This window comes from Pristis pectinata, chromosome 7 (genome assembly GCF_009764475.1).
Source record: "Pristis pectinata isolate sPriPec2 chromosome 7, sPriPec2.1.pri, whole genome shotgun sequence".
NCBI classification, from domain to species: Eukaryota; Metazoa; Chordata; class Chondrichthyes; order Rhinopristiformes; family Pristidae; genus Pristis; species Pristis pectinata.
Genome location: NC_067411.1, coordinates 410,477 through 423,939, shown reverse-complemented (window position 1 = coordinate 423,939; position 13,463 = coordinate 410,477). Strand labels below are relative to the sequence as shown.

At 45.0% G+C, this 13,463-nt stretch overlaps 1 protein-coding gene across 3 annotated transcripts in view; it reads right to left on the bottom strand.

Moving 5' to 3' along the window:
- LOC127572488 (excitatory amino acid transporter 1-like) overlaps positions 1-13,463 on the bottom strand; it is a 60,121-nt gene that overhangs the window by 26,760 nt on the left and 19,898 nt on the right. For all 3 annotated transcript variants that reach the window (XM_052019835.1, XM_052019833.1, XM_052019832.1), the window contains 2 exons: positions 10,819-11,023; positions 3,280-3,322 (listed from right to left, as the gene is read on the bottom strand). In XM_052019835.1, the coding sequence (XP_051875795.1) occupies positions 3,280-3,322; positions 10,819-11,023 (248 nt within the window). The remainder of the gene's footprint in view (positions 1-3,279; positions 3,323-10,818; positions 11,024-13,463) is intronic.

Here is a 13,463-nt window from a genome sequence, read left to right as displayed (position 1 = left end):
GATGGTAGGAAGCAGAAGGTGATGGTCATAGGTTGTTTCTCGGACTGGAGGCCTGTGACTGGTGGTGTGTCTCAGAGATCAGTGCTGGGATCTTTGTTGTTCATTACTTACACAAACGATTTGGATGAGAATGTACAACACATGGTTCATAAGTCTGAGGATGATACTAAAATAGGTTATATCATAGTCAGTGAAGAAGGTTATCAAAACTACAGAGGGATCTTGATCAGCTGAGTAAGTGGACCGAGGAGTGGCATACGGTTTTCAATTCAGGTAAGTGGGAGGTGTTGCATTTTGGGAAGGCAAACCAGGGTAGGACTTGTACAGTGAATGGTCGGGCCCTGGCGAGTCTTGTGGGACAGAGGGACCTAGGAGTAGAAATACAAAGTTCACTGAAAGCAGTGTCACAGGTAGACAGGGTGGTGAGGAAGACGTTTGGCACGCTGGCCTCATCAGTCAGGGCACTGAGTTGGGAGGTTATGTTGCAGTTGTACAAGACGTTGATGAGGCCGCACTTGTGCACAGTTTTGCTTATCCCGTTATAGGAAAGACATCATTACACTGGAACTTGCGAATTTCTACTGATGCACGGTACAGAGCATTCTGACTGGTCGCATCATAGCCTGGTATGGAGGCTTCAATGCACAGGATCATAAGAGTCTACAGTGGGTTATAGACTCAGCCAGCTCCATCAAGGGCGTAACCCTCCCCACCATCCGCTTCTTGTTGCTACCATCAGGGAGGAGGTACAGGAGCCTGAAGACCCACACTCAACGATTCAGAAACAGCTTCTTCCCCTCCACCATCAGATTTCTGAACGGTCCATGAACCCATGAACACTCCCTCCTTATTCCTTTTTTTGCAGCATTTATTTTGCAATTTATAGTAATTTTGTGCCTTTGCACTGTGCGGCTGCTGCAAAACAACAACTTTCATGTCATAAGACAGTGATAATAAATCTGATTCTGAGTGGAAAAAGGATTTACAAGGATTCTGCCAGGACTCGAGGGCCTGAGTTCTAGGGAGAGGTTGGGCAGGCTAGGACTTTATTCCTTGGAATGTAGGAGATTGAGGGGTGAGCTTTTAGAGGTGCATAAAATCATGAGTTGTAGAGATAGGGTGAAAGCACATAGTCTTTTTCCCAGGGAAGGGGAACTAAAAACTAGAGGGCATAAATTTAAGGTGAGAGGGGGAAAGTTTAAAGGATATTTATGAGTTGAGTTTTTACTGTACAGAGAATGGTGGGTGCCTGGAACATGCTGCCATAGAGAAGTAGATATGATAGCAATCTTTAAAAGGCATTTAGACAGGCACATGAACAGGTGTTTTGTTTTGGTCACCCTGCTATAGGAAAGATACCATAAAGCTGGAAAGAGTACAGAGGATATTTATGAGGTTTTTGATAAGGTACCCCATGCAAGGCTTGAAATTAAGGAGGCATGGGATCCAAGGGGACATTGCATTGTGGATCCAGAACTGGCTGGCCCACAGAAGGCAAAGAGTGGTTGTTGAAGGGTCATATTCTTCATGGAGGTCAGTGACCAGTGGTGTACCTCAGGGATCTGTCCTGGGACCCTTACTCTTTGTGGTTTTTATAAACGACCTGGATGAGGAAGTGGAGGGATGGGTTAGTATGTTTGTGGATGACACAAAGGTTGGAGGTGTTGTGGATAGTATGGAGGGCTGTCAGAGGTTACAGCAGGACATAGATAGGATGAAAAACTGGGCTGAGAAGTGGCAGATGGAATTCAACCCAGATAAGTGTGAAGTGGTTCATTTTGGTAGGTCAAATATGATGGCAGAGTATAGTATTAATGGTAGGACTCTTGGCAGTGTGGAAGATTAGAGGGATCTTGGGGTCCGAGTCCATAGGACGCTCAAAGCAGCTGCACAGGTTGACTCTGTTAAGAAGGCATATGGTGTATTGTCCTTCATCAATCGTGGAATTGAATTTAGGAACTGAGAGGTATTGTTGCAGCTATATAGGACCCTGGTCAGACCCCACTTGGAGTACTGTGCTCAGTTCTGGTCATCTCACTACGGGAAGGATGTGGAAGCCATAGAGAGGATGCAGAGGAGATTTACAAGGATGCTGCCTGGATTGCGGAGCATGCCTTATGAAAGCAGGTTGAGGGAACTCAGCCTTTTCTCCTTGGAGCGACGGAGGATGAGGGGGGACCTGATAGAGGTTTATAAGATGATGAGAGGCATTGATCGGGTAGATAGTCAGAGGCTTTTTCCCAGGGCTGAAATGGTTGCCACAAGAGGACATAGGTTTAAGGTGCTGGGGAGTAGGTATAGAGGAGATGTCAGGGGTAAGTTTTTTACTCAGAGACTGGTGAGTGTGTGGAATGGGCTGCTGGCAATGGTGGTGGAGGCGGATAAGATAGGGTCTTTTAAGAGACTTTTGGATAGGTACATGGAGCTGAGAAAAATAAAGGGCTATGGGTAAGCCTAGTAATTTCTAAGGTAGGGACATAATCGGCACAGCTTTGTGGACCGAAGGGCCTGAATTGTGCTGTAGGTTTTCTATGTTCTATGTTCTAGGACGTTGCCTGGACCCAAGAGACTGGGTTATTGCACTCAGTCTTGTTCCCAGGGTTGTGGAATCAAGAACTAGAGGGCATAGCTTTCAGATCAGAGGGGAGAGATTTCATAGGAACCTGAGGGGTAGCTTTTTCACCCAGAGGGTTGTCAGTTTTTGGAATGAGCTGCCAGAGGAAGTGGTTGACACAGGTACATTAACAATATATATAAGACACTTGGACAGGTACATAGGAAAGGTTTAGAGGGATATGGGCCAAACACAGGAAAATGGGACTAGATTAGATGGAAATCTTGGTCGGCATGGACCAGTTGGGCCAAAGGTCCTGTTTCCGTGCTGAATGACTCTTATAATATGTGGGGAATGGAGGGATATAGACCATGTGCAAGTAGATGTGTATTTTAAATTGGCATCATGCTCAGCACAGACATCATGGGCCAAGTGGCCTGTTCCTGTGCTGTCTGTTCTGTGTTCGATGACTGTTCCACCACAATCCTGACTTGTGCCTTGCAGATAGTGGAAAGGCCTTGGGGTGTCAAGGGGTTAGTCGCGAGCTGCAGGATCCCCAGTCCCTGATCTGCTCTGGTAGCCATGGTATTTATGTGGTTGGTTCAGTGCGGTTTCTGGTCAGTGGTGACCCCCAGGATATTGATGGTGGGGAACATGATGATGGTAAAGCCATTGAATGTCAAGAGCAGGTGGTTAGCTTCTCTCTTTGATGACCTTTCTCTTACCTGTTTGAAGCAAGCCTCCACCAGGTTCGGGGGAAACATATTCCTGTGGAGTAAATAAATAAGAGTATTATAGAATGACACTTTAGTGACAGAGGTTACACTCACTCCCTCTCCTGTCCTCTCCTGCTTGGATCACCCAGGCTGGACTTCAAGCACAAGGGGACAAGCTGTGCTGAGGACCACCTCCTCAAAGCCAGTAACTGAGGTGTGGGATACTCCTCATCAAGAAGTAAAGGAAGGGACTTGGGATAAAAAAGCATTTCAGGTCAGTCATCAGTAACTAGCAACTAGTAACATGGATCAATTATTTGTGATCCACATTAATAACTTGGACATAGGGACTGAGTGTGTGTGACAAATCTGCTGATGATGGGTTAGCGAGTTCTGAGGGGTAAACATCTGCAGAGTTGCTACATCTACAGAGCTAGTGTTGGGTCTCCTGAAGAACATTAAGTTGGATAAGTTCCCAGGGCTTGATGGATATACCCCAGGTTATTGAGAGAGGCGAGAGATGAGATTGCAGGGCCTTGACCAAGATCTTTGTGTCCTCTCTAGCCACAAGCAAAGGTCCCGAAGGACTGGAGAGTAGCTAATCTTGTTCCATTGTTCAAGAAGGGAAATAGGGATAATCCTGGAAATTATAGATCAGTGAGTCTCAATCAGTAGTAGGGGACTAAAGGAGAGGCTTCTTTAGGATATGTGAGCATTTAGAGAAGCATGGTCTAATTAGGGACAGTCAGCATAGCTTTGTATGGGGCAGGTCATGTCTGACTAATCTGACTGAGTTTTTCAAGGAGGTGACGAAGTTGATTGATGAAGGTAGAGCTGTGGATGTCATATACATGGATTTTAGTGAGGCATTCAACAAGTTCCCCATGGTAGGCTCATTCAGAAAATTAGGATGCATAGGATCCACGGAGTCTTGACTGATTGGATCCAAAATTGGCTTGTTCATAGAAGACAGAGGGTAGTGGTGGATGGGTCTTATTCTGGATGAAGGTCTGTGACTAGTGGTGTTCCACAGGGATCTGTACCAAGACTTCTGTTGTTTGTCACATATATAAATGATTTGGATGAAAATGTGGTAGGGTGGGTGAGTAAGTTTGCAGATGACACAAAGATTGGGGGCGTTGTGAATTGCATAGATTGCCAAAGAGTACAGCGGGATATACATCAGTTGCAGGTATGGGCGGAGAAGTGGCGGATGGAGTTTAATCCTGGCAAGTGCGAGGTGCTGTACTTTGGGAAATCCAACACAATGGGAGAGTACACAGTTAATGACAGGATCCTTAACAGCATTGATGTACAGAGCGATCTTGGGGTCTGGGTACATGGCTCCCTAAAAGTGGCCACACAGATTGACAGGATGGTAAAGAAGGTGTATGGCACGCTTGCCTTCATCATTCAAGGCATTGAGTTCAAGAGCAGTAAGTTATGATACAGCCTTACAAAACTATGGTTAGGCCACATTTAGACTATTGTGTTGAATTCTGGTCACCTCATTATAGGAAGGATGTGGAGAATTTGGAGAGGGTTCAGAGGAGGTTTTCCAGGATGCTGCCTGGTTTAGAGGACATGTGCAATGAAGAGAGGTTGAACAAGCTGGGAATGTTTTCTCTAGAGCCACAGAGGCTGAGCTTGATTGAAGTTTATAAAATTATGCGAGACATAGATAGAGTAGACTGCCAGTATCTTTTCCCCAGGACTGAAACATCTAGTACTAGAGGGCATGTATTTAAGGTGAGAGGGAAAGTACAAAGGAGATGTGTGAGGCAAGATTTTTTTGTTTTTTTTTCCCACACACAGAGAGTTGTGGGGGCCTGGATGCACTGCCAGGGGTGGTGCTGGAGGTAGACAGCACTGGAGTGATTAAGAGACTCCTAGTCACATGAATATGCAGAGAAGAGAGGGAAATGGTCAATGTGTGGGGAAGAGGGATTAGATTAATTAGGAGTCCTATGCTGAAGTTCTACGTTCCATGTTCAATCAGGTCTCCCCTCAGCCTCTGATGCTCCAGAAAAAACAACCCAAGTTCGTCCAAGCCCTCCTAATCCAGGCAGCATCCTGGTAACCTCTTCTGTACCTTCTCCAATGCCTCCTCATCCTTTCTGTAATGGGACGACCAGAAATCTACACAATGCTCCAAGTGCGGCCTCACCAAAGATTTATATAGCTGCAACATGACTTCTTGATGAAGGAGTATAGCACACTTGCCTTCATCAGTCAGAATATTGAGTACAGGGGTTGGGATGTTATGCTACAGCCGTACAAGAGGTTGATGAATCCACATTTGGGAGTATAGTTCTGGTCGCGTTGCTATACAAAGGTGTCACTAAACTGGAGAAGTTGCAGAAAAGCTTTACAAGGATGTTACCAGGACTGGAAGGTTTGGGTTATAAGGAGACTTTTTTCCCTGGAGAATAGGAGGCTGAGGGGGTGATCTTACTGAGGTTTATAAAACCATGATGGGTGTAAATAAAGTGAATAGCCAAAGTCTTTTTCCCAGGGTAGGTATTGGTATATTATTGTCACTTGTACCGAGGTACAGTGAAAAACTTGTCTTGCATACCGATCGTACAGGTCAATTCATTACACAGTGCAGTTACATTGAGTTAGTACAGAGTCCATTGATGTAGTACAGGTAAAAACAATAACAGTATAAAGTGTCACAGCTACAGAGAAAGTGCAGTGCAATAAGGTGCAAGGTCACAACGAGGTAGATCGTGAGGTCATAGTCCATCTCATTGTATAAGGGAACCACACAGTGGGGTAGAAGCTGTGCATAGGTCTGGTGGTACGTGCCCTCAGGCTCCTGTATCTTCTACCCGATGGAAGAGGAGAGAAGAGAGAATGTCCCGGGTGGGTGGGGTCTTTGATTATGCTGGCTGCTTCACCAAGACAACAAGAGGTAAAGACAGAGTCCAAGGAGGGGAGGCTGGTGTCCGTGATGTGCTGGGCTGTGTCCACAGAGAGTCCAAAACTAGAGGACATAGGTTTAAGGTGAAAGGGGAAAAATTTAAAAGAGACCTGAAAGGTGTGGGTATGTGGAACGAGCTGCCAGAATTAGTGGTAATGGGTACAATTATGACATTTAAAAGGCATTTGGACAGTTACATAGAAAGGAAAGGTTCAGAGGGATATGGGCCAAACGTGGACAAATGGGACTCATTCAGTTAGGCAACTTGGTCAGCATGGACATGTTGGGCAAAGGGCCTGTTTCTGTACTGTATGACTCTATATACCCACCACCCTCTGTGTGAAAAACTTGTCCCTCAGGATTTTGTAAACCTCTATAAGGTCACCCCTCATGCTCCTACACTTCAGGGAAAAAAGCCCCAGCCTATCCAATCTTTCCTTATAACTCAAGCCATTCACATCCTTGTGAATCTTTTCTGCACCCTTTCCGGCTTAATGACATCCTTCCAATGGCAGGGCGACCAGAACTGTACACAATACTCTGTGTGGTCCCAACATCCCAACTCGTGTACTTTATGCCCTAACTGATGAAGGCAAATGTGTCAAATGCCTTCTTCACCACACTGTCTACCTGCATCTTCCCTTGACAGCCATGTTGGCTGTCTTTGATTAGTCCCTGCTTTTCCAAGTGATCATTAATCCTGACGCTCAGAATTTTTTCCAGTAACTTCCCGACTACTGATGTTAGGCTCACGGGTCTGTAATTACCAGGCTTGTCCCTGCTGCCCTTCTCAAAAAGATGGATCACATTTGCCATCCTCCAATCATCTGGTACCTCACTTGTGGCCAGTAAAGATTTCAAAATCTTCACCAAACCCCCAGCAATGTCTTCCCTTGCCTACCATAGCAGCCTGGAATAAATCCCATCCGACCTGGGGATTTATCCACCTCAAAGCCCACTAAGGCATTTGGGTATCTTCTCTTTATTTTATGGAGACTTGCACCACAATTTTACCTTCCCCTTCACTGAGTTCTCCAACTACAAAATCTGTTTCTTTTGTGAATACTGATAAAAAGTATTCATTTTGGAATTCAATATGAAATGTCACCTGCTCTATTACAACCTGTCCAAACATAGTCATGCCTGGAACATTGAATTGCCAATCACAGAACACAGAACAATACAACACAGGAACAGACCCTATTTACTTATGTTGCCACTTTCAGGGAGCTATGGACTTGCACCCCAAGATCCCACTGTACATCAATGCTCCTAAGAATCCTGCCATTAACTGTATACTTTCCTCTTACCTTGACCTCCCAAAGTGCAACACCTCACACTTGTCTGGATTAAACTCCATCTGCCATTTCTCTGCCTACATTTCCAACTGGTCTATATCCAGCTGAATCCTTGGACAACCTTCCTCACTATCCACAACTCTGCCAATTTTTGCGTTGTCTGCAAACTTATCACAAACAGAGGTCCCAGCACTGACACCACTACCCTCTGTCTTCTATGAGCAAGCAAATTTTGAATCCAGTCTACCAAGTCTCCATGGATCCTTAATCTTCTCAATCAGCCTACCAAGAAGATTTGTCAAAAACTTTAAAGTCCACATAGACAGCACCCACTGCCCGACCCTCATCAATCATCTTCGGCACCTCCTCAAAAAACTCAATTACGTTTGTAAGACATGAGCTCACCCACAGAAAGCCATGTTGACCATCCCTAATAAGCCCATGCTTTTCCAAATGTGAGTAAATCCTCTCCCTAGGATTCACCTCCAATAATTTCCCTACCATTGATATAAGGCTCATTGATTTATAATTTCCTGGTTTGTCTCGATTTCCCATCAGGTGTACAAAATATTAAGAGGAATAGATAGAGTGGACAGCCAGCGCCTCTTTCCCAGGGCACCAATGCTCAATACAAGAGGGCATGGCTTTAAAGTAATGGGTAGGAAGTTCAAGGGAGATATCAGAGGAAGGTTTTTTTACCCAGAGAGTGGTTGGGGCATGGAATGTGCTGCCTGGGGCGGTGGTGGAGGCAGGTACATTGGTTAAATTCAAGAGATTACTACATAAGCATATGGAGGAATTTAAAATAGAGGGATATGTGGGAGGAAGGGGTTAGATAGTCTTAGGTGAGGTTTACAGGTCAGCACAACATTGTGGGCTGAAGGGCCTGTATTGTGCTGTGCTATGTTCTATGTTAAACAACAACATTTGGACAGGTACATGTATAGGGAAGGTTAAAAGGATATGGGCCAAATGCAGACAAATGGGACTAGCTTAAATGGGCATCTTGGTCAGTCTGTTTCCATGCTGTATGATTCTATAACTCTATAAACAGAGAATCAACATTAGTTATTCTCCAGTGCTCTGGAATAACCTGGAATGGATCCCATCAGGCTCTGGAGGACTTATCCACCTTAATGTTCTTCAATAGACCCAACACCTCCTCCTTCTTCACATCAACATACCTTAGAATAGCAACATACCCCTCCCCGTTCTCACTATCTTCCATGTCCTTCCTGGTGAATACTAATGGAAAAACATTAGTCTGTATGTTACAGTGTGAATGTGGTGATCTGAAGTGGCTGCAGGCTCCGAGGGAGAGTGTTCCTGTTAGAATAAAAGGCAAGGCTAACAGGTTTAGGGAACCTTGGTTATCAAGGGGTATTGAGGCCCTGGTAAAGAAAAAAGGAGAGGCATATCAGGTATAGGCAGTTAGGATCAAATAAGGTGCTTGCCGGGTATAAGAACTGCAAGAGAACACTTAAGGGAGAAATCAAGAAGGCTAAAAAAGGACATGAGGTTGCTCTGGCAGACAAGGTGAAAGAGAATCCCAAGTGTTTCTATAGTTGTATTAAGAGCAAAAGGATAGTAAGGGACAAAATTGGTCCTCTTGAAGAGCAACATGGTCATCTGTTCACGGAGCCAAAAGAGATGGGGGAGATCTTAAATTAATTTTTGGCGTCTGTATTTATTTGAGAGATAGACACAGAGTCTATAGAACTGAGGAAAAAGAGTAGTGAGGTCATGGACCGTATCTGGATTACTGAAGAGGAGGTACTTGCTGTCTTGAGGCGAATTAGGGTGGATAAATCTCCAGGGCCTGGCAAGGTGTCCCCTCGAATCTTGTGGGAGGCTAGTGCAGAAATTGCAGGAGTCCTAGCAGAGATATTTAGAACGTCCTTAGCCACGGGTGAGGTGCCGGAGGACTTGAGGATAGCTAATGTTGTTCCATTGTCTAAGGAAGGCTGTAAGAATAAGACAGGAAATTACAGGCCAGTGAGCCTGACGTTAGTCATGGGTAAATTAATGGAAGGTATTCTAAGGGACAGGATACATAAGTATTTGGATAGACAGGGCCTGATTAGGGATAGTCAACAGAGCTTTGTGTGTGGCAGGTCATGTCTAACCAATCTTATGGAGTTTTTTGAGGAGCTTACCAGGAAGGTTGATCAAGGGAAGGCGGTGGACGTTATCTACATGGACTTTAGCAAGGCCTTTGACAAAGTCCTGTGTGGGAGGCTGCTCCAGAAAGTTAAGTCACTTGGTATTCAGGATGAAGTAGCCAACTGGATTCAACATTGGCTTCCTGAGAGAAGCCACAGAGTGGTAGTAGATGGTTGTCTCTCTGACAGGAGGCCTGTGACTAGTGGTGTGCCGCAGGAATCGGTGCTGGGTCCATTGTTGTTTAAAATCTATATTACTGATTTAGATGATAATGTTGTCAACTGGATCAGCAAATTTGTGGATGACACCAAGATTGGGGGTGTAGTGGACAGCAAGGGAGGCTATCAAAGCTTGCAAAGTGATCTGGACCAGCTGGGAAAATGGGCTGAAAAATGGCAGATGAAATTTAATGCAGACAAGTGTGAGGTGATGCACACTTTGAGGTGTGTGGTTGTACAGAGGCACCTGGGAATACACATCCATAATTCCTTGAAAGTGGCATCATGGGTAGATAGGGTCGTAAAGAGGGTTTTTGGCACATTGGCCTTCATAAATTAGGGCATTGTACAGGAATTGGGATGTTGTGTTGAAGTTGTATAAGACGTCAGTGAGGCCAAATTTAGAGTATTGTGTGCAGTTCTGGTCACCAACCTACAGGAAAGATATCAATAAGCTTGAAAGAGTGCAGAGAAAATTTACACAGATGTTGCCGGGACTTGAGGACCTGGGTTACAGGGGAAGGTTGAATAGGTTAGGATTTTATTCCCTGGAGCGCAGGAGAATGAGGGGAAATCTTATAGAGGTATACAAAATTTGGCAGGGTATAGATAGGGTGAATGTATGCAGGCTTTTCCCCCTCAGGTTAGGTGAGAGTAGAACTAGAGGTTTTAGGTTTAAGATGAAAGGTGAAATATTTAAGGGGAATCTGAGAGGGAACTCGGAGGGTGGTGTGAGTGTGGAACAAGCTGCCAGTGGAAGTGGTGGATTTGGGTTCAATTGTAACACTTAAGAGAAGTTTGGATAGATGGGAGGGGTATGGAGGGCTGTGGTCCGGTGCAGGTCAATGGGACTAGGCAGAAAACCAGGCTGGCATGGACTAGGTGGGCCAAAGGGCCTGTTTCTGTGCAGTAGTGCTCTATATCTGCAGAGTATGTTCCTGACCTTACTAAATCCATGAATGCGTCAGCTGAATGCACTTTGTCGATCTTGCCCTCCCGATGCATCTTGTCCTTGCCTCCTCCTCCAGGATGGATGATCAACACTATGATGATTCCAGTTATCACTGCCAGGACAGTGGTGGTGGTGTAGTAGACCACTGCTCGCAATCCCATTTTCCCAGAGGCTTTGCTGTCCAGGGCAGCCATGCCTTGTTAAGGAAACAGAATGTTGAAAATGTCACAACAAAATTAAACATAGTCAATGCAGAAAGTTACAGCGCTGAAGGGTGAGGCGCAAGAGATCCAAGGGTTGTTGGTGAACTGGATCCACAGTTGGTTTGGTGATTGGAGGAAGAGGGTAGTGGTGGAGGGGTGTTTTTCTGACTGGAGATCTGTAACAAGTGGTGTACTGCTGAGACATTTCTTGTTTGTAATATGTACAAATAATCGGAGGGCTTTGGTTATCAGGAGAGATTGAACAGGCTAAGTCTGTTTTCCCTGGAGCCATAGATAAGGTAAATAACCAGAGACTGTCTCCCATGGACTTGGGCCCCAAGTTCCCTCTGCGCATCAACACTGTTAAGGGTCTTGCCATTAACAGTGTATTGTCCCTTTACATTTGATCTCCTGAAGTGCAACATTTCACATTTGGCTGGGCTAAACTCCCATCTGCCATTTCTTCGCCCATATCTGCAACCTACTGATTACACAAGTCCTCCAGTACCGGTAACATCCTCGTGAATCTTTTCTGCATCCTTTCCAGCTTGATGATATCCTTCCTAAAGCTGGGAGACCGTAACTGGATACAATACTCCAAGTGTGGTCTCACCAACATCTGTAACATGACGTCCCAACTTCTGTACTCAATGCCCTAACTAATGAAGGCAAGTGTGCCAAACGCCTTCTTCACCACCCTGTCTAACCGTGTTACCGCTTTCAGGGAACTATGTACCTGTACTCCTAGGTCTTTCTGTTCTACAACAATCTCCAGGGACCTACCATTTACTGTGCAAGTTATGCCCTGCTTTAACTTACCAAATTGCAAAACATCACACTTGTCTGAGTTAAATTCCATCTGCCATTATTTAGTCCAATTCCCCAGTTGATCAAGATCCTGTGTAATCTTAGACAACCTTCTTCATTGTCCACTACACCATCAATTTCAGTGCCATCTGCAAACTTACTAACCATGCCAACTACATTTTTATAGTGTAGCGGTTAACATAACACTATTACAGCGCCAGTGACCCGGGTTCAATTCCGGCCACTGTCTGTAAGGAGTTTGTACATTCTCCCCGTGTCTGCATGGGTTTCCTCCGGATGCTCCGGTTTCCTTCCACATTACAAAGATGTACGGGTTAGGAAGTTGTGGGCATGCTATGTTGGCACCAGAAATGTGGCGACATTTGCGGGCTGCCCCCAGGACACTCTACGCAAAAGATACATTTCACTGTGTGTTTCGGTGTACATGTGACAAATAAAGATATCTTATCTTATCCAATTCATTAATATACATGACAAACACAGGACCCAGCATCAATCTCTGTGGCACACCTCTGGCCACAGGTCTCCAATGTGGGAAACTACCCTCCACTACCATCCTTCCACAAAGCCTATTTTATATCCAATTGGCTATCTCACCCTTGATCCCATGTGATGTAACCTTCCGGACCAGCCTACCATGTGGGATCTTGTTAAAGGCCTTGCTAAAGTCCATGTGAACAACGTCCACTGCCCTGCCCTCGTTAGTCCTCTTTGTTATCTCTTCAAAAAACTGAATCAAATTTGTGAGATAATTTCCCATACACAAACCTGTGCTGACTATCCATTATTTCCAAACTCATTTTCTACAGGACCAATAATCATAGAACATAGAACATTACAGCACAGTACAGGCCGACATTTTATCCTGCTCGAAGATCTATCTAACCCTTCCCTCCCACACAGCCCCCTATTTTTTTTTAAATCATTCATGTGTCTATCCAAGAGTCTCTTAAATGTCCCTAATGTATCTGCCCCCACAACCTCTGCAGGCAGTGCGTTCCACGCACTGACCACTCTCTGTGTAAAAAACTTACTCCTGACATCCCCCTTATATATTCCTCCAATCACCTTAAAATTATGCCCCCTCATGTTAGCCATTGTTGCACTGGGAAAAAGTCTCTGACTGTCCACTTGATCTATGCCTCATCATCTTGTACACCTCTCATCCTCCTTCTCTCACTCAGTCCTACCCTCGCTCTAGTCATCCTCTTATTCTTCACATACATGTAGAACACCTTGGGGTTTTCCTTCATCCTACTTGCCAAGGACCTCTCATGCCCCCTTCTAGCTCTCCTGTCCATTCTTAAGCTCCTTCCTGGCTACCTTGTAACTCTCCAGAGCCTTGTCTGATCCATACTTTCCAAACCTCAGGTAAGCTTCTTTCTTCCTCTTGACAAGATATTCTACGTCTTGTGTCAGCTACAGTTCCTTCACTCTACCATCCTTACCCTGCTTCAATAGGACAAACCTATCCAGAGCCTCATGCAAGTATTCCTTAAACAACCTCCACATTTCCTCTGTGCACTTCCCCAAGAACATATGTTTCCAATTTACGCTCCCAAGGTCCTGCCTAATAGCATCATAATTCCCCCTCCCCCGGTTAAA